This window comes from Mus caroli, unplaced genomic scaffold (genome assembly GCF_978045245.1).
Source record: "Mus caroli unplaced genomic scaffold, Mus_caroli_1 scaffold_18, whole genome shotgun sequence".
Lineage (NCBI taxonomy): Eukaryota > Metazoa > Chordata > Mammalia > Rodentia > Muridae > Mus > Mus caroli.
The window spans coordinates 66,704,760-66,725,845 of record NW_028227273.1 but is presented as its reverse complement, the minus strand read 5'-3'; the positions used below and the strand labels follow the sequence as shown (position 1 = coordinate 66,725,845).

Genomic DNA, 21,086 nt, shown 5'->3' with positions numbered 1-21,086 from the left:
TGCTCTCCTGATGTACAACAGCTGCTCATGCTTACAGTGCTATGCACGTTGTCAGATGAGGACCCTACCCACATTCCCCTTAAAATGCAGTGACACATCTACTCCTGACCTTGGCCGACCCAGCCTGGTCTTGCAGGAAGTGGATATTTTCTCCTTAGGATGTCAGGATGGACCAACTCTTTGGTGAGGCAGACAGCAGGAACAGTACCTCTGCCAGGCAATGGGTAGCACTAGGATCTCAGCACGTTAGAGAGAGGGGCTTAATCCCTCAGGTTAGAAAGGAAAACAGAAAACAAAGTCAAGTCAGCCTGAACAGAAGCTGAAGGATTAAGGCCTTAGGGGTTCAGAGTCCAGCTCTTCTTCTGGGACGGAGGTTTCTGTTTATTGGCTGAATATTTATAGTGTGGCAGACGTGGGCACACTTCGGGAGAGAGGATCAAAGACACACATGGCCATGAGAAGCAGAGACTGGTGCAGTTGTGGCCAGATGACACTAAGTGAAATTTGTAGCAAGCCAGGGGCTGGAGAGATGATGGCTCAGCGGTTAAGAGCACTGACTGCTCCTGCCGAGGAACTGGGTTCAGGTGCCTGGTCCCAGGCTTTGCAGCTCACTACCACCTGTACCCATATTCACAAGCAAATGCCCACACAATTAAATACATTAAAAATGATTTTTAAAAAAATGTAGCAAGCCAGATGCTACAACAGAGGGAAAGGAGGGGTAAACCCAAAAGATGAGAGGCGTGGGGTATAGGTGTAACCTCAGATAGGGAAGGTGAGCGGAAACAGGACTGAAGGAGGGGTCAGAAGCCCACGGGCGGGGTGGTCAGGGGGACACGGAGCAAGTGAGTAGTGACTGCAGAGACCCACAGGCAGGAGTTGTTCGGGTCCAGGGAGTGTAGAGGAGAGACTGATTCCCCTGCCCCGCCCCCTTGCTACAGCCCAGAGAGGTTGCTCAGGGTCTCCAGCTGGCCACAGCAGGGCACAGCTGTCCTGCGGATGCTGGCGCCATGCTTTCCCCATCTGGGCAAACATGCGCAGATAGCACCATGTCCATCCAGCTGTCTGCCTCTGCTGTCCCTCCTGTGTCCGAGGGACCCTCTTTGGGGACACAGTTGAAGAAGCTGCCTGATGTCCCAAGGAGAACTTTCTGGGACAATTGGGTGACATGTCTACTCTCCTGTCCCTTCTGTCTGGGAGAGGAAGGATAATGGATTTGAGTGTGCGTGTGTACCTCAGCGTGGGGACTTTCTAAGCTCAAAGTCAGCGGTGCATTAATTAAGGGGAACAGCTGCTACCCAAGTTGTCTGATAAACGAGTGACGGATGGCTGTGTTCACCTTTGTCGTGAGTAGAGAGCCTCTGGGAGGCAGCTCAGAGCTCCTGGGTGCGTGTCCACACGGAGATTTGTGGGGAACAGTCTCCCTCACCTTCCTGATGCTTCTTTAGCGGCACGCGGAGCCCAGGAGAGCTGCTTATCACCCAGGTCTGCAGCCTGGGATCATGTTGGACAGAGCAGTAGAACCACCCAGGGTGGGTGCTGGCCCAATATGCACAAAGCCCTCCAATCAATTCCCTCACACTGCACAACCCAGCATGGCAGTGCACACCTGGAATCCCAGCACTTGGGAGGCAGAGGCAGGTAGATTTCTGAGTTCAAGGCTATCCTGGTTTAGAGTGAGTTTCAGGACAGCCAGGGCTACAGAGAAACCCTGTCTCGAGGAAAAAAAAAAAGCAAGCCGGTCGGGCATGCTGAGCAGAGCTGATGACCTCCGAAGTGTAGCCTTCGAGCTGCTCTGAGCACCAGGCTCAGGGGCAGTGAGTTGCCTCCTGTTGAGCTGGCTTTTGCTCTCCTTCCCAGGCACAGCCATGGGTTTGGTTTCCCACTTCAGACAAAACCTGCCAAGGGAAAACTTCCACGGAGACAGAAGAGGGACACACAGGCTGGTTTCTTCCTGAGTTGTGCACTGGGCCCCGCTACAGCTCACCCAGCAGGTGTGTGTGGCAGGAGTCTGACAAGCCCATGTCCACACAGATGGGGCCAGGTGTGGACAGGAAGGAGGCCAGGACTGGCTGTGAGCACAGTACATAGCTAGGCTACCTTGTTTCTGGGCCACTAGCCTTTCGGACCCTGCAAAGAGGTGAATGCCTATAGCTTGTTCTGCAGCTTTCTGGAAGCACCCCAACTCTACCACAGCCCATCACCAATGCTGGGCCCAGAGACAGGAAGCTGCCTCCTTCAAGGGCTTACCAGCTCCGTGCAGCTTCCCTCACAAGCCCTGGGAGCCTTGGGACCATGGGGCTCAGTGCTGAGTCCACAAGGCTACCCTGCAGCTCAAGTGGCTGTAAGCAGCTTACCTAACTCCCAGGGCCCTGTCCTCCGCTGCAGGGAGACAGAGGAAGTACCACAAATAAAACCACATCCGTTCTCAATAAATATTTTATTTTTCCAACAGTTCCACCCCCAATACAAAAGCCGTTGTCTTCTGGCTGGGGCCTGCTCAGTCCCGGTCCTGCTGACCACCCAGACACACGGTAATGAGCATACTGCTACACGGAGACCACAATGAGCATACTGCTACATGGAGACCGTACTTTATTAAGAAACAGAGACCAGCAATAGGTCCAAAAGGGGGTGTCTTGTGTCTTCTGGAGGCAGCTGCACATCACCTCCAGGGGCTGTCCTCCTGCTGCTGTAGGTGAGACCCGCCGGAAGAGTTGCTGGAGAGCCTCCCTCTCAGCTAATGAGGCCCCCCACAGGGTGTTTTTAGAGCAGGTCCTCCATAGCCCAGGGCTAATGGCCCACACTACTCCATGTGGCCTGCAGAGGGCAGTGGGCAGCCACGATGCTGCACCCTACCTGTGTGGCTAAGCAGCCAGGAGGCCTGCGCACAGTAAGTAGGTGAGGAGGCTGAGCTCCACCCTGGCTCAGGGGGCACTGCTGACCTGTGAGCAGCTCTGAGGCACAGGCAGCTGTGGCTGGACCCCCCACGCCTTCCAGACCCCAGCCACCTCTGCTTGGTCCCCTCCAGCTGCTCCTACCTTCTAACATCGTCCCCTTCTGGACAGAGGCCCATGCAGGAGTGAGATGGGTTCCTCCCCTCCCCTTAAGCTCCCTGGAAGCGAAAAGGCACATGGACCAAGCTTTGCCCCACCACCCAACCCACCTCCCAAGCGAGGGGCTTCAGGATCACCGTGCTGTCTAGCTGTGTGCAGGACCTCCAGAGTTCCAACCACTGCCCGTCTTTTTATCCAGGGAGAACAAGCCACTCTCCCCTGTCAGTCAGTAATACTGACATAGAGGAAGGGGCTCCCCCGTTCTCCCGGCTACCCTAAGTAAGCCCACATGTTCCAGACCTGAGACCCGGAGGGCAATCAAGGCAGGTGTGAATGAGCACCAAAGGTCTGTGTCCTTGCCCCAGCTGGGTGGCTGGGCCAAGCTGGCGGGAACAGGCCCTGTCCTATCGCTCTGAATCAGAGAAAGAGGAAGGCTTAGTCCATCTCCACACCAGCATGTCCTCCCCGGCCACTCGGTGGGACTCAGTCTGGATCCGAGATTCATTGGAAGCCAGGAATTCCACAGCACGGTCCCACACTCGCTTCATGCGCCGCCTGAAAGAAGGTAGAGCTCTGCTGGGTCAGGCTGAACCACTCCATTCCCACAGAGGGGCGGGCATTCCTAAGCTCTACCACACTTATCCAGCCAGCAGTGGACATGTTGGTAGGGCAAAGCGGGGCACTGGGGATTTCCTCATCTCCTGTGGTCCACAAGCCTTGGTACAGAGCTGAGGGGCTGGCAGTGGTGGGTACCCAGGACCATGTGGGGACTGTGCTTAGCTCAGTAGCAGCCCTTGTAGCATAGGACATGCTGGTGTGAAGATGAACTAAGATGGAAAATCACCCCCAACATGGTCCTGAAATCTTTTTTGTTGGGAAGGGGACCCTCAAAACAGTGATTGGCTCTGGCTGACTCCTACAGATTCAGAGAGCTCGGAGGATGGGGTGCCAGCCTCAGGCCAGGTCCCCAGGAGGCAGGAAACAGCACCTCATCGGCAGGAGGGCCTGATCCACCAGTGGCTTCAATCAGCTCCCTGATTCGTGTCTCCTTTGAGGCCCCAAGTGTGTCCTTACCTGGCAGACAGGGGGCTCAGACCCACTACAGGTCAGCTCTGTACCACTGTACCAGCATGTGAGGTCTAGGTGACATGGCTGCAGTCAGGGTGCCAAGCCAGCTCTGGCTATGTTCTCACGGGAAAATGTGTTGGTATCAGGCAAGTCAAAGGGCCAACAGCACTGTGCAGTGCTCGTGTGCCAAACTCCAAGGCCACCTCCTCAGCACCTGTCCCGTCCCTGGGGACCAGCCACTGCCCCGTGTCACATGGTTTCCTATGCTTCCTCCTCCTGCTCTAATGTCCACCAAGGTGTGGACTCTGGGTCTCCACTTCCGCCGCACACAATGAGTGCGCCTGAGTACCTTGCTGTTCAGGGCAGCCCTCTGCGAGGTAGTGTGAGCTCACTGTATGAGAAAGAGGCTCACAGAGGCTGGCTACACAGCGTGCAGCAGGGCCAGGACAGGACAGGAGTCTGGGTGCAGCAAATGGCTTCCCCGGGGAGATGGAGAGCTGAGGATCGCCTGAGGGCCCACAGGCTGACTGACCTCTCAGAGACGCATCGGTCCCCTGTGGGCAGGAAGCCCTGCCTGTAGCCTGTGGGAAGATGGAACCCAGCAGCTGTCCAATGCATGCATGTAGCTGGAGAGCAACCAGGACTTTTGTTCATGAGATAACTGCTACTAGTGGCAGTGGCCTCGGCCCTGACAAGGTGTCAGCTGAAAATGACCCAGGGGCAGGGCAGAGACAGGGACCCCAGCACTCAGGAAGCTACCCCACAGGGATTGTCAGTTTAAGGCCTGCCTGGGCTACAAAATAAGATTCTGTTTCAATGAAACAAAACAGACAAAACCCCAGACCTGCAAATGCTCTCCTCATCTGATTCCCTGGCTGCACAGAAGGGTAGCGCAGGGGACAGGGCCTGGTGGCAGCTACACCGAATGCTACCACAACAGTCTGAGTTTGTCCCTTTACTTCCCAAACCCTGGGCTTCTTCACCCATACATGGGCCCACCACTGTTCTCATGTCTGTGAGCCACGTGAGGACCGGGAGAGCGTGTAACCTCTGAGCATCTCATGGCATGTGGCAGGGGCCACTCAGCTGGTGAATAGCCCAGTCTGTACTGACACCAGGGAGGACCCTGCCGATGCCCCATCCCCACTGCCCAGTGTATAGCTTCAGGGTCATGGTTGCAAAGTGTCAAAAGCTCCCTCCCTCTCCTTGCCAGTGACTGACTTAGAGAAACTGATGCTGGTCCACAGGACCCCAAGACTGTTCCCAAAGGCTGCTAGGAGGGTTTCTCTTGCTTGGGAGACAGTGCCTCGAAGCGTGGGACTTGACTCATGGGAACGAGAGCGTCTACAGCTAGCACCACTGAGGGGACTGGGCCTCAAACTGGCACCGTCTGTGGAGGACTGCTGATGGCCTGGTCCTCCTGCCAGGCTCTTCTGCCACAAAGCCAAGCCAGCAGCACGGGGCAGGCAGTCACTCACAGGAGGTGAGGCAAACTGATCCTCTGGGGCTGCTGATGCTACGGCCTGGGTGTCCTCCCACGTCTCAGCGACCACCCCGCCCCGCCCCCCAGCAGGACTCACCGGCTCTGTGGGGGGATTAGACTGTCCCGCACGTGGAGGATGCCCACATATGGGTAGCGCTCCATGTCCTGTTCCCAGTCCACATAGTGGTCCTGAACCACATCTGGGGAGAGAGTGAAGCAGTTAGCACAGGCCTGGTGGCTCTGGGGTCCTCCCCTGGGGGACACGCACCTATGATCTTCTTCACCATCTCATACATGGCCTGCTCCTCCTCCTCCAGCTTCCGCCAGCGGTACTTCAGGAGGATCAGCAGCCCCCACAGGAAGGCCAGGCCTGGAACACAAGGAACACCATCCCTACTGAGCAGGGACAGGCTGCTGTCACCTAGGTGTCCCAGGTCCCCACCCCAGCCCAGCTCAGCCTCACACCATCCTCTCCCTTATGGGCCAGAGCCTGTGTTGCACACCTATAGACATGCCAAGTGTCTGCACGTTGAGATCTGGCCAGCTCAGCATGGGGGACGCCCTGCACAGGGCAGCCCACAGTCTGTTCCAGGCTACCTTGAAGGATCCTGTCTCCACTCCCCAGCCTTTCCCTTTAAGACACATCTCAGGCTCTCCCTCCCTCCTGCACTCTGCATCCTCCCTGCCTGTACCCACCTCTGCGGAGGTTTGCAGCCTTCTGCAGTAAAATTAGGCCAAGGTCCCATAGCACCTCCTGAGTGGAGCCGGTCTGTGTACTGGGACCCTGACTGGGCCTCAGGAAGCAGCAAAGACTTCCACAGGGCCCAGCGTCTCTGGAAGGCTGACAAGCTCCTGCCCCACCCAAGGACATACATATCTACTTATAATACGGATCCAGCCAGCCCAGGGCAGAGGCCAGCCTGTTATCTCCTGTTTTGTGAGTCAGCCTCCGGGTGCACTGCATGAGATGACCCCTTCAGTGTCCCTGACTGAGGACTTACACCAGAAGAAGATGAGCACGTGGGTGACAGCGGTGAGCAGGGCGCGGCTGAGGCGGCAGCCGATGCCCATCCGGGGCCGGGCGGACTCCAGGCAGACCACTTTGTCCACTGTAGTCGCCAGCTCAGAAGGGTCTTCCCCTTTCAGCCTGAAACAGGACACAGGCTGTAAACACACTGCAGTGTAAACCCCACTCCCGCCAGGAGTGAGGGCACAGAAGGAAGTCTCCACTGCTCACAGATCAGCCCACTGTCCTGGCTGTGCTCTTGCTTGCAATTTCCCACACTGGCTACTTAGAAAGAAGGAAGCTTTAAAGATGGCAGCAAGCTTGAACCCCTGCCGCTGAAGTGGCATCCCCCTCTGCTGGGTCTTTGACAGCCTCTCTCAGCATGCAGAAGATTAAGCTGTAAATTGGATTCCCACCTCCCAGCATAGAGGAATGGAAATGTTTACTGAATCCCTGGTTTTGCGAGTGTGGCAAGAACTGAAAGACAGAGCTCAGGAGGCTGTGCCTCGTCCATGAGAAGCAGGCACAAACTGCTTATGTGTAAAGATCTGGGAGCACCCATTAGGCCCATGGCAACAGGAAACGCCAGGTGGCAAGAGGCCAGAGCCCTGGCCACCGTGTCCCCAACTGAGCGGCCAGTGAGGAGCTGCAGGGACAGGGATGCCATGCCCACACCACTCTTTCTGGAATCGCTGATATGTGGGGCCCCATCCCTTGCTCCCTGGTTTCAACCCAGGCTGTCTGAGCTTGCTCACTGCCCTCCCGCTGCCCAGCAGGAAAAGGCAAGTGTCCTTCTCTCCCACGCTAGCAGCTCCAGTGTGCAAGGAGCCTGTGTGGATGAGCAATCCGCATTCTCCTCTGCCTTTCCCCGAGCCGCTCAGGGCAGCTGTTTTTAAGCCATCGGATCTTAATCGTGCCATGCATCCAGTTACCGAGCTTTAGGCGGAGCTGCCCAAGGGGCCGAGCTGGATGCACTGTGATGGAATTAGTAATTTGGGTGGATTAGAGAAGAAGAGAACAAAACCCCAGAGTGTGTGTTAATATCAGGAGCTGGAACCGGAACACAGACTCGACAAGGAGCAAAGGAAGGGGCTGTGTGGCCCCGCCTCTTCCACAAGGCTGCTGGGCACACCCCAGTCCCCAAGAAGGTTGCTATCTGTGCTAGCAGGCCTTGCCAACAACGGAAACTCAGGGACCTGCCAGGTCAGAACAGATCCCAGCACTTCCCAAGTCCTTTCCAGACTGAATGAAGCCAATGGCCCAAAGGGCTTTATCTACACAGGACACGCTGCAGCCCAGGAAGAAGCCCAGGGCATCTCTGTCCCAGCAGCACATGAGCAGGAGTTAGCAGGGTCGGCCAGCAAGGCTCTGACCCCAACACCTGACCCAGGCAGTGCTGCTCTCCAGTCTGCAGCCGCCCGTGCCTGCCCCGCTGTCAGTGAGGGAGGGCATCAGCACTGGGTGGGATAGTAGCAGCCTAGCCCCCTGGGACAATGGCACACTCACCAGATGCCCACGTCCTTGTTGCTGCTCAGGATCCAGGTCAGTGCAGCCTTAAACCTCGAAGAGGGACTGCTGGTCACATTCTGTGGGGTGAAATATGGGGGTGAGCTCTGCCCAGGGGCCGCTGCCAGGACATCACTCGGGTCTTGAAAGCCTTCTCCTGTGTCTCCCATGCATGCACACCAGCACACCATGCATGGCAAACAGGCAGGGAGGGCAAGCTGGGCTGAGGAAGCTAGGAGAGGACGGTGGGAGGGAAGCCCAGCAGGAAAGCAATGCAGGGCCGAGGCAGCAACAGAGGGAGAGGCTCTGCACAGAGGCTGGGGCAGCAGCCAGCCACAGGCACGCCCCAGCCTCCAGACCTCGGTTTCCTCATCTATGAAATGAAACTGAACTACATCCCCCTCAGGCCCCTGCAGCCCTGAAGCTACATGATTCCAGGAGCCAAAGGGGACAGGAGAGGATGTGCCTCCCACTGCTTGGGGAAGTGGGAAAGTGTCAGAGGGGGCAGCCCTGACGTCCCTTGAGGTTCCCTGATGAAGGGGCTGCCTGCCATGGCCATGACCATTCAGCTGGTGAGGGGCCTCAGGTGGGACCAGATGTCTGCACACACTTAGTGGGGCCAGCTCTGGGGCATGGTCCCCTCCACAGTAGCTCAACACTCCACTAAATTTAACAGAAAGAAAACCAAAGGCAGAAAGCAAGCCGGAAACAAAACGGGAGGGGAGCAAAGGCCTGCGGGCGGGCGGGCGGGCGCGGGGATCAATAGGAAGCTGTGGCGGAGGCGGCGGGCCAGGGGAGCAGCCTGCAGCCGACTCACAGCTATGTACTCCTGCGCCTCCAGGACTGGGATACACTTGCTCTTCAGCTTCTCCGGGTTGCCACATTCAAAATTACCTAGGAGGGGGAAAGACACACTCAACCACAGAAGAGGTGAAGAAATTACTCAGAAATGACCTAAAAATACAGCGAGAATCAAGTCATCAGCTCTAATCAGGAGCATGTGGCCCAGTGGCACCCGGCTTCTGGGGCATCTTCACTCTGCAGCAAGATCAAAAGCCACTTTGCTTGGATCGATTCCAGATCATTAAATCCTGACCTGCAAAGCAGGGCAGCGATTTGCATTAAATGACGGAAAAGCTGCCCAATGCCAGAGTCTGCTTGTGTCTGATCCCTAAAGGATCAGACAGAGCTGCGGACCGGACCAGAGCGGCACTGTAAATATACACAGCCTGGGAAGAAGAAAGGCAGGAGGCCGGCCACACAGACACTCTCATCTGGACACATGCTGGAACCTGGAAGCCAAGGCCATTGTTAGTGGATCCCTGGGAGGGATGTTCAGAAGGAACCCAGGGATGAGGAGACATCTGTGGGGTAAGCTGACAGGCACAGCAGCTCCTGTAAGCTCTGGGAGGCTTGGGCTAAGGACCACCTCTCGAGAAGCCCACCACAGACCTCAGGACTACCACAGCTGCTGCCCCCTCTACAGGGCTTCCTGCATAGAATGAAACATGCACCAGGTATCTGACACTCGTGCACAGCCCACGGCGGGGTTCAGCCTGGCCAGGCATGTGTCCATGTGTGCACTGGACAGAGACTCCGACACAGCCGAATCCTCCTACCTCAACACTGCTCCTGGCTCAGTGCTCTCTCAGGCCGGGCCGGCTTCTCTGAACTCCCGCCATACCTGGACTAGCCTTGCCCGCCATGGTACCTAGATGACCTCCTGATTGGTTTCTCTGTCCCCTTTCCAACCCAGAGCTTTGTCAATGAGGCTTAGCGATGACTCTGCTTCGATGACACAGCACTGCTCTGCTGCTGGGTCAGCCTTCTGGCTCACACTCAGCCTGTCACTCCCTAGTGCTGCCTGCTGCTGGACAGGCTCCTGTGACCTGGCACCATACCTCCCACCATGGCTCCTTCCCTCCTGCCTGACCCTCCCTGGGTGCACACACCCAGGCCCATCTGTCCTAGCCTAGTACTTTCTAGACTACACTGCTATGCCACTGTCCTCCTGCGCTGTGACCCCACTGTCCTCCTGCAGTGTGACCCACCGTACCTCCTGCAGTGTGGCCCACTGTCCTCCTGCAGTGTGGCCCACTGTCCTCCTGCAGTGTGACCCACTGTCCTCCTGCAGTGTGGCCCACTGTCCTCCTGCAGTGTGACTCTCTGTCCTCCTGCAATGTGACTCTCTGTCCTCCTGCAGTGTGACCCACTGTCCTCCTGCAGTTTAACCCACTGTCCTCCTGCAGTGTGGCCCACTGTCCTCCTGCAGTGTGGCCCACTGTCCTCCTGCAGTGTGGCCCACTGTCCTCCTGCAGTGTGACTCTCTGTCCTCCTGCAGTGTGACCCACCGTACCTCCTGTAGTGTGGCCCACTGTCCTCCTGCAGTGTGGCCCACTGTCCTCCTGCAGTGTGACTCTCTGTCCTCCTGCAGTGTGACCCACCGTACCTCCTGTAGTGTGGCCCACTGTCCTCCTGCAGTGTGGCCCACTGTCCTCCTGCAGTGTGACTCTCTGTCCTCCTGCAGTGTGACCCACTGTCCTCCTGCAGTGTGACCCACTGTCCTCCTGCAGTTTAACCCACTGTCCTCCTGCAGTGTGGCCCACTGTCCTCCTGCAGTGTGACCCCCACTGTCTTCCTGCAGTGTGACCCACTGTCCTCCTGCAGTGTGACTCTCTGTCCTCCTGCAGTGTGACCCACTGTCTTCCTGCAGTGTGACCCACTGTCCTCCTGCAGTGTGGCCCACTGTCCTCCTGCAATGTGACCCCACTGTCCTCCTGCAGTGTGACCTACCGTCCTCCTGCAGTGTGACTCACTGTCCCTGTGGCTATTCCTTGCTACTTTGTGAGTTCTTCTTTCTCCCACCCTTTCCTTCTAACCTTTTAACCCCTAACACTAGACAGTAGAGAAAAGGATAGAGAAGGGGGTGACTTCTTGCTTAGTAGGAGTTTGAACTTTGCCCTCAGGATAGCTAATTTGTTCTTCGCAGGCCACTACTTAACAAACCACAGCCAACAGCAACACCCAGCAGCAACCAACAACCCATTCTCTCTCTAGGCCCTGGCATTTATATACCCTCCAAAAAGGACCCAGAACTCCAAATTATCTGCCGCTGGCAAACCTACGCCCTCTGCCAGAGCAGGAGGCAAATCAAGGTCTGCAGCTATGGACAATATGAAGCAGCCCCATATCCCATACCCGGGATTCAAATGAAAACATAGGGCTGGAGAGATGGCTCAGCGGGTAAGAGCACTGATGCTCTTCCAAAGGTCCTGAGTTCAAATCCCAGCAATCACACAGTGGCTCACAACCACCCATAATGAGATCTGACGCCCTCTTCTGGTGTGTCGGAAGCCAGCGACAGTGCACTTATGTATAATAATAAATGAGTCTTTGGAATGGAGCAAGCAGGGCTGATCAAAGCGAGCAGAGGTCCTAAAAAATTCAATTCCCAACACCACATGAAGGCTCACAACCATCTACACAGCTACAGTGTACTCATATACATAAATCATCTTTTAAAATGAAAACATATTCCTATTTCTGTGTTTTTTCAAAGAAACCACCATTCTCAGCACAGTCCTAGGAGGCTCCAAGCAGCCTGTGGGCAGGACCCTGGCAGTCACCTCCCACCCCCAGGGCCAGGACACCTCTAACAGGATGAAGGAGGCGCTTCACATTCCTGGTCAGCCTCAGTGAGACTCCAGCAGGGGCCCTTGACAGCTTAAGCCAGGACCAGCTCTGCAAGGTGGAGGGGGACAGCTACTCAGACCTACTGGGGAGCACACCGCCTCAGGCTGCCCACATGCAAGGACGGGACCTGGGACCAGTGCCTCAGGTCCAGGGGATTTCCAAGGCCTGGGCCTTCCAACCAACACAAGGCTCCAAAGCATGAAGGGACAGAATCTACTACCTGCCAAGAGGCCCATGTTTTTGTAGACCCAGAGAAGAGTTTGAGAAGCAAGATCCAGGCCCATACTGAATGCCCACGGGGCTTGAAGGGACGTGTCTGCATGGTGGCTGTAGCCAGGGGCGCAGTGGCCACTCACCTGCCTGGATGGCCAGGAAGTTGTACAGTTCGTGCAGCAGCTCCAACAGGGCCGCCTTCTGCTTGGCCTGGCAGAACTGAAAGGCAGGGGAGACACTGGTCAAGGGTCTGTCTGCGTCTGCAGCAAACTGCCACGTCCGCCTGGACAGCAAGGAACACCTCTAAACTTTAGGGACATTTTTGTTTTTAAGGCCGACTAAGCCATGTGCCCAGCCCCACGCATAGTTGTCTAGGACAACTGGCTGTGGAACAGACACTGCAGAGTCACAATGAGATGACCAATGAGATGGCTCTGGCCTGACTTCTTGAGAGAAGAGCAAGCAATGGCACCAGGGCTCGCAGAGGTTAGAGGAGCCTGCCGAAGAGTGTCAGTGACTGCGGGTCTGAGCCCTGCCTGAGGAAGGGCTACAGCAGGACTTGATGGAGCTCACGTATCAGCCACTTGTACTGGCTGACAGCAGCCTGAGGAAGCAGGCCAGCCAGCCAGTATCAGCCGGGAGGACAGCCTGATTAAGACAACACACCCACTCCCAGCCTGTCCCTGCATTCCCCACAGTGGGAGGGAGAAAGAAAACAGTGCCGGAACCCTGGGCTGCAGACAAGATTAAGAAGACTTCTCTGATATGTAAATGCTTATCTGGATTTTGGGTGAACTAAGGCCACCCAAAGGAAACTCAGCAAGAACCTCACTGGGAGCAGAAAGTATGTCCCTGCCTGTGGGCTCCTGGACCCGCCTGCCACAACGGCCAAGGATGCCCAGAGTAGCCAGAAAATGCATCTTGCCTGGATAAGGCCAGCCTCTGCCCTCCTATCACAGTTGCAGGATTGGTTTAAATCTAGAATGTCTTGAGCCCAAGGCCCCAGGCAGCTGATGGGTACAGCTTGCTAGCTCTGCACAGTATGGCAGGGACCTGCAGGGTGTCTGTCTGAGTAGCTCACAGGAAGGCCAGGAGCAAGCCTGCGCTTCCTTCAAGTGGGGTCCACCACTCTACAGACTGTGCAGGACCCGGAACTAGAACTAGGAACCTTGTCTAACTAATAGGGCAAACAGAAGACCATCGGAGGGGTTGCGTGAAAAGTTCTATTTTTCTTGTTTCTGCGTTTGTTTGTCTCTTTGGCTGCCTGTTTCTAGAGCACACTGTCTATCCATCAGCCCAGTTTTATGATAGAAAGCAGATTAAACTTATTATGAGCCTGGTTCTGCAGAACAACTGGGAAGCAAAACTGCTTTGTGGATGAGAGCAATAAGGGAGCGTCATAAAACACCCGCAAACAGGACACAGCAGCAGCCAAGGAAATAAAACGGTGTCTGCAGCAGGCTGTCCTTCATTAACAAGGGGAACAGTCAACGCAGGGGTGCTGTTGGCCAGCCCCTGGGCTGCAGAGGCCTGGCACCCACACTTAATAATTAGAGCACTAAGTCATGCCCTCTGGCAGCACACGCCTCTTCCTGGTAGGATTTATGACCTGAAAATTTACTGCCTCGTGTCTTCCTCAGAACCGGCTGCCCAGCTGCACTGTAACGCTGCTCACATGATCCGTAGGCTGAGGAGCAGTCACCTTCCCCAAACATTAGTTGTGGGGGAATGTGAGGGCTTCATAAAACAAATTGAACACATTGGCTAAGAGGGCTAATTCCCCTTACCACGTGCTTCAAACTGGCCCGTGACGTGTCAGAGCAGGAACCTGATCATTATCAAGAGATGGATGCACACCAGAGAGAAGGTAAGACTGAGTGTGGTCTCTCAGGGTCAGATGCTGGCAGCCTCGCCCCCCACACTGCCAGCTGGACACCCACGCCCATCTCCCTGGACCGACTGAGGCAGATCGAGGGCCTCAGATGTTCCCGCTGATAGGGGTGTTTCTGTCAGGAGCCGGGGGCTGGACCCAGGGAGCTCACCCTTCCATAATTCAAGTACCACTGCGCTCCCAGAACTGAATCTGACACAAACATCGTCACAGAACATGATGTGATTCTGGTACGTTCTGGGAAGCGATCCCCTTAAGTGATCCTCTCATGATCTGGGCAAGTTTATCTCTTGGCAGAGCTCTGAGTCCTCAGGAAGACTCATAGAAGGCAGATCAAACTTACCTCATCTGTTTTTCTCTCACAGTCGACCGGCAACAATTTCACTGAGACGGAGAGAAGAAAGAGGAAGGTTAGAAGTGGGCCTGGGCATCGGAGAGACCTCTCAAGACCCAGGGGAAGCACGACTCAGCTGACACAAAGGTGGAGACCATCCAGCTCTCAGGGGCCCCTTTGTAGTGTGGGCTCTAAGGCCCAAGGGTTCCCCCATGTTGGTAGTTGGGGCCTCTTTCCAGCTGTACATGAACCAGCAGCCACAGATTCCTGGGCTCCTTAACATCTGTTTCTGCTCCTGTAAAATGGGATTGCATGGGCCTTCTTAAGGAGAATGCACACTGCTGGAACCCCAGCACTCAGAAGATTAACACAGGAGGACTGCGACATGTTTGAGGCAGGCCTGGGGCGCAAAGAGGATGTTGTCTCAAGAAACAAAACAAGGGGCTGGAGAGGTGGCTCAGCCGCTTTCGCAGAGGGTCTGAGTTTGAATCCCAGCATCCATGTGGCTGCTTACAGCCATGTGTAACTCCGGTTCTGGAGTCTCCATTGCCCTCTTCTGGCCTCCATGGGTACTGTATGCATGTGGTGCAGATGCACACATAGGCAAGTCACCCATACACATAAAAAAAAAAAAAAAAAAAAAACCCACAAACAAGATAAAAACCAAATGGCTTTTGTCAGAGAGTTAGGCTCAAACAAGACAACATACGGAAAAGTCTTTTATGAGCTACAAACGACAGTATGTCAAGTAAAAATAAATGCTATCACAGGAGGGAACTCCAGGGACCCCAAGCCTGTCTTAAATTATCTTAAGCAGAGTGTAGCACCCAACACTATGTGATATCATCCCCTGAGCGCTTACAGCACCTGTACAATTTGCTGGCACTCACCTCTGTTAGCCTCTAGCTGACCCAGAAACTATTCCCAGGGTGGATAACAGACCCTTGGGCATCAGTGTGGCAAACAGACTCACACATGCCCAGACATCAATTCCTCACAACACCGAAGACAATGGTTGGGCTCTCCTACTCAGCTACTCCTAATTGTGGGAAATGTGACCCTGACTCAAGGCTGGCAACAGTGTTAACCACGAGCACGCTTCGGAAAGAAAATGAACTGTCATTTTATACCTAAATTTGTACCCAAAACGATCTGGGTCTGGTGATTCGGGTCTATACTTTCCGGCTTCGGGGGAGGTAAGGCAAGATCATAGGTTTGAAGCCATCCTGAACTAGAGTGAATTCGAGGTGAGCCTAGACATCTAAAGGAGACCCTGCTTCAAAGTCGTTTTCAAAAGCCAGCTAGCGAGTGTAGCTCAGTGGTAACATGCTTGTCTAACGTATGTGAGACGGACCCTAACTATAACCCCTTATACCAGAGGGGGAGATTTTCATGGAAATAAAGCCGCTTTTCTTCTTGTGAGTAATAGGCAAAAAGGGAGACACCAGTCCTCAGCTATTCGGGAGGCTTGCTCTCTTGCACCCTTCAAGGGGTGCGGAGTCACGTAACTGAGTGTGGGCAGAGACGTCTAGGAAGTCACCTGACTCACAGGCTCTCTCCCAGCACAGCTTCGACTTAAAACAACTCTCCCACACCTGAGCCACAGGCAGGGTCAGACTCCTTTTGACAAATGAAGGCCCGGTGGTGCCAGTTTTGCTGCTACAAAGCTGAGACCACGGCAGGCATTCCCCGAAGGCAGGGAAAACAAGAGGGGCAGGGGTGGGCTGGCTGTCAAGAGTGGGCGTGTGGCTTTCCCTTGGAAGGACCTGGCTGTGGCTGAAAGGGAGCCTCTAGAAAGACTGGGAAACAGAAAAGAGCAGAAAGTGGAGGCTGAAAGTGAGGGTCTGCAGTCGGTCGCGGCTCACAGGCCGGTCTGGGTGGGCGAACCCCCGTGCCCGGGGCCCTCCCCTGCGCCGGCCCGGGACGTACTGTTGTCCTCCGCCTCCTGCGGCGCCGAGGGCTTGCCCATCTTCACCCACAGGATGGCCAAGAAGACGAGCAGCAGCCCCAGGCTGGCCCAGAGCAGGAGCCGAGACAGGCAGCGCTCCAACCGCCGGCCCGCCTCGGGTCGGGTCCGCCCGGCGCCCGCCGAGCCGGTGCGCGAGCTCTTCAGGCCGGGGCGAGCGTCAGCGCCGAGGAGCGCCAAGTGCGGCCGCGCAGAGGCCGACGGCGGGGCCCACCAGTGGCGGCCCCGGCCCGGGGCGTGCCTGTCCGGCGTCCGCGCATCCTCGTCATCCTCCGAGCTGCCCCGGACCGAGGCGCGGCGTCGCAGCGGCCCGGGCCCGGCGTGGGGCGGGTAGGAGAGGCCGCGGCTCGCGGCCCAGGGAGAGGCGGAGGCCCCGAAGTTGCCGTACGGCCCCGAGGCGTTGGAGGCCGCGCTAGGCGCCGGCGGGGAAGGCGACAGCGGCCAGGGCTCCGAGCGCAGGACGCTGGCGGCGGGCCGCGCGCGCAGCGGCGCTTCCTCGCGTAGCCGGGCCTCCTCCCGCTGCCGCTCCGGGCCCCGCGGCCCGGCGTCCTCCCGCAGCCGCTCGTCGTCGCGCAGCCGGGCCTCGTCCCGCAGGCGGCGCAGCTTGTTGCGGTAGACGTTCCGCGTGGTGTCGGTGATGGGGCCTGGCTGGAAGCCCAGGGCCTGCAGCTCTCGCCGCAACTCCAGGTCCGACAGGCCGGCCATGGCCAGGACACCGCCCCCTCGCCCGCCCCCGGCGCGCACCGCACCCGGAACTGCTCCCGCCGGCAGCCGCGGCGGAGCGGGCGGGGCCGCGCGCCATGATGGGAAGGGCGACCACGGACGCCATATTGGGAAGGGCGGCGCATGGAGGCTATGTCCGCCATGATGAAAGGCGTCTGTGTCGGCCTGGCGCCGCCATGTTGGTGAGGTCCAAAGGGTTGGTTTGGTTACCGTTTTGTTTTTACCTGTGTGTGCGCTTGCTTTCATCTCTTCCCCTGCCCTCTAGCTTATGGGTTTTTTTTTTTTTTTTTTTTTTTTTTTTTTGGTTTTTTCGAGACAGGGTTTCTCTCTGTGTAGCCCTAGCTGTCCTGGCACTCACTTTGTAAACCAGGCTGGGCTCCTGCCTCTGCCTCCCAAGTACTGGGATTAAAGGCGTGCGCCACCACGCCCGGCTTAGCTTATGTTTATCTGTCAGACCTAGCAGTGTTTATCCTAACGCAGCGCTAGCACGCGGTAAACGTTCAATGGAATGTTGATTTACTTAATGGATGAGCTCAATGGTGTAAGCAAACCACCGCCAATAATAGAGATCCGGCCCACTTGCCAGTCTCCGGATGGGCGTCGGGGCTGTGTGTCGGATTTGGGTGGTGGAGTAACCGCCAGGCATGTTCTCCCAGGCCTTATCTTGACTGCTTCAGGCCAGCTTCAGGCAGGCACTTGGTCGACACTGAAACTTCAGGAGTGTGCACCCTTGGGACTGGAGAGATAGATGGATCTGGGCGTAACAACACTTACAGAGGAGCTAGGGTTTGAACATCAGTGGCTGGTCACAGTCATGGACAATTCCAGTTTCAGAAGATCTGGTATTCTTTCTCTTCCGTTTTCTGCTGGCATGGCATGAACCTGGTACACATACAAGTGGGTAAAACACTTGCACATAAAATAAATATATCTTTTTTTTTTAAGTGCAGCTCTGAGACAGATTGATCCTCTGTGGCCACGGGCGACCCAAAATGTCCTCATAGATGGATCCCTATACTCTGAACTCCTAGGGACAAATACCTATGCCCTAAGTTCCCGTAAATGTTGGAATTCTCTTGGGTGATGGGATCGGGAGACCCGTGTCTTACGGTTTAGGGGATGATCTGCAGAGTCTTGCAGTTTGATCTCCAATCTGCAACCATTTAGTGTGTGGTAATTTCCAATTAACATTTCTAGCCAGCTTCCCATAACTCCCTAGAGGGCTGCTATAAGGATTAGAAGAGACCTTCAGGACAGGGCCTGGAGCGCACTCCTCCCTTAGCCAGATCTGTGCAGTGTTGGGAGTTGGGAGCCTTGAGAGGGGTGGGGCAGTGATGTGGTTACATGAGGGCTCAGAGGAAGTGGTGACTAGTGGGGACACAATTCACGGCCTTATCCTTCCCTCCACCATCTAACAAACACAGTTCATGGCCTCACCCTCTCCCCTTGCTGTTCCTTCCACATCACCTCCCTTTTCCTGGCAATATTGCCGCTCCAACTTCCCAGCCCCCTCCTCGAGATCTCCCTGCAGCTCTACCCGCCACCCTCCCTGCCTTCCCTGAGACTCTGGGCCATGCTCCTCTGTCAGAGTTTCATCGTTCTGTTGCTTGTTAAACCCCAGGAGTATTCAGTGCCGGCCACACAGCTGGGAAAATTACAGCCTCAGCTCCGCCGGGCTTCTGTCGTTTGCCTCCCCTTCTCCCCGACTTAGCTGCTCCCATGTGGTGTGATTTCTCTCACCAAGTGTTGTTTTCCTTTTCTCTGCCTGTGTTTGCGCGGAGTGCCACGGATTTGATATAGTGATTGCCTAACACATATACCACATAATAGTATTTTATTTCTTCCAAAGCACTGTTTGCATGACAAATGAGTTGGTAACATTTGAGCAACTCCTTGCAGCTGTATGTATGGCTCAGTATCCGAAGCACAAGCCTGTCGGCGTCGGTACTGGCCGAGTGCATTCTTAGAGCGTCTGAATGGATGTTCAAAGTGAGCATTGTGGTGTCTCACAGACCTGTGGTCTGTTCCATCCCAGTGAATCTGAGGAGGCATAGAAATCATGGACTGTTCCGGGGCCACCCCCAATGGTGGCTCACCATTCAGGCACCCTCTCACACACCTAGGACCAAATGGTCCATAGCAAGCTGTATTGACCTCCCTCTAGCCTAGAACTCAGTGTTAGCCTTTAGCTACCTTGGCTTGCCCTGTGGCTCATGGGTGGCTTCTGGCTTTGTCTTCTGGGCCTCTTGGTCCTAGGCATTGTGTATCAGCACCCTCCAGCCCCAGCCACTTACAGGGGATCTGCCCCCTCAGTTCCCCTTCTCTGCCCCTGAAAAAGAGCCTTGGGGGGTGCATCTGCTTCTCTGAGTTCCCAGCCCTGTCTGTTCTTTCTGGGGGTTAGACCACTGTGGTCCTCCATGGTTCTCCATCCCCAGGACTCTTATTCTGTTGGTAGATTTGCTGGGCGGTGTCCACGAAGCTCCTGAAGGAGCTCACCTCTGCCCCTGTCCTGTCAGAGCCTTCCTAAGGGGTCTGCCTGGCATGGAAGGTGTATGTAACAAAATGGAAATGGCTCAGGGTCGCAAACTGAGAGCTAGCTCTACTTTGTCATTACCATGTGTGTGTGGTGTGTGTACACGTACGTCCTTGTCATGTGTATAACTAAGTAAGTGTGATTGTATAAGTGTGTGTGTGAGTGTGTAACTGAGTGCACGTGTAAGTGTGTATTATATAAGTGTGTATGCTGTGTGTGTAAGGTGTATAGCCCTTGCTATGCCAGTCTTCTTGACTTATTAAAGGCAGACAGAAAAGACAAAGTGTCGAGCCTGTGGCTGTTTATAACCACATCCACAGCAGCAGCAGAGGTGATGAGTCACTGGGACCCTCTGGGTCCCCAGAAGGCCATCACATCACGCCGCTCCCCTCTTGCTAGCCTCTTCCTGTTTCAACAGAGCCCTGTAATAACAGTGGCCATAAATCTTTCATGGCTCCATTTTTCCCTCCCCCTCTCCCCGTCAGGAAACAGTACACACGTTCAGTCCTCGTCATGCCCAGAGTGTGTTCTTGACTCGCACTGTTGAGAACCTCAGCTGACCCAGGCTTCCTTTGATTCACAGGATAGTGGCATCACACAGAGGGTGTGTGGGGGTCCTGGGGGGAATGCAGTCAAAAGTGGGGCTCAGATTCCACTGGTGTGGCTTCAAGTGGACCTGGCTTGCTACCTCATCTCAGCGCCTCCTGCAAGAGGGGCCTCCCACCAGCTCTCTCCCAGCCTGCAGGTCAAGGGAGGATGTAAATGGAGTCATAGGGAAATGCTGGAACAGGCTCAGCAGGCTGCTGTGCCCCTTGTTTTGCACAGTGTCTTGGGAATTAGATGACAAGCCCCCACTTTGGACCACACATAGGTGTTTGAGGCTGAGCCTTCTTCCGAGGCACAGACTGTATCACCAGTGTCGCTAACACATTGTGTATGAAGGAAAGCGCATGCTTTCAGATTGCTTTCTTTGGGGCTTTGTCCATGATTAGATTATACTAAATTACAGAGGACGGATACCAGGCAATTATGCTCTGCTTTTAACTATTCAGTCTCATGGTTAATCTGTGCACCTCAGTAATTACGGAATCCCACCAGTGTGGTTAGGGAGAAAGCAGCGCATCATCTCCATCTTGTGAGGCCAGGCTCCGGTCACCCAGCTATTATCTGAGTCCTGTGTCAAGAACAAGCCTGCCTACCAGGGGCTAATCTCCTCTCAGCCACCTTAAATCATCCTGGGGGTCCTGCTTTATAAATCTCTATAAGGAAAGGAAGACCTGAAGGGAGGGAGGGTCAGGGCCCTGGTTGCTCTGGGCTCTTTGGTTCTTTCTCCTAGTTGGTTCCCTGTTCACACATTGTGGAGTTTGTGCATGTATGCTTGCAGAAGACAGCGGCAACGTTAAATGTCTTCCCCAATTGCTCTCCTTGCTGAACCCAGAGCTTACCAGTCTGACTCATCTGGCTACCCACTGAGCTCCAGGGATCCTCCTGCCTCCATCTCCCCAGCACAGGATGACAGGTGAACACGGCTGTGCCCAGCTTCTGTGTGGGGCTGGGGACTGAGCTGCTCGTCTTCTTCTGTAGCAACACAGGGTGCTGACTGAGCCGTCTCCT

The 21,086-nt window shown here is 55.5% G+C and overlaps 1 protein-coding gene across 1 annotated transcript; it reads right to left on the bottom strand.

Annotated features, from left to right (window-relative positions):
- Positions 1–2,578: 2,578 nt before the first annotated feature.
- On the bottom strand, positions 2,579–16,955 carry Lemd2 (LEM domain nuclear envelope protein 2). Its single transcript, XM_021149864.3, has 9 exons — positions 16,180–16,955; positions 14,260–14,300; positions 12,169–12,244; positions 8,937–9,013; positions 8,120–8,199; positions 6,609–6,754; positions 5,876–5,977; positions 5,705–5,807; positions 2,579–3,611 (listed from the first exon to the last, which is right to left on the bottom strand). Exons 1-9 carry the CDS (start codon positions 16,919–16,921, stop codon positions 3,461–3,463), a joined length of 1,518 nt encoding a protein of 505 aa, XP_021005523.1. The 5' UTR covers positions 16,922–16,955; the 3' UTR covers positions 2,579–3,460.
- Between the last annotated feature and the right edge of the window lie 4,131 nt (positions 16,956–21,086).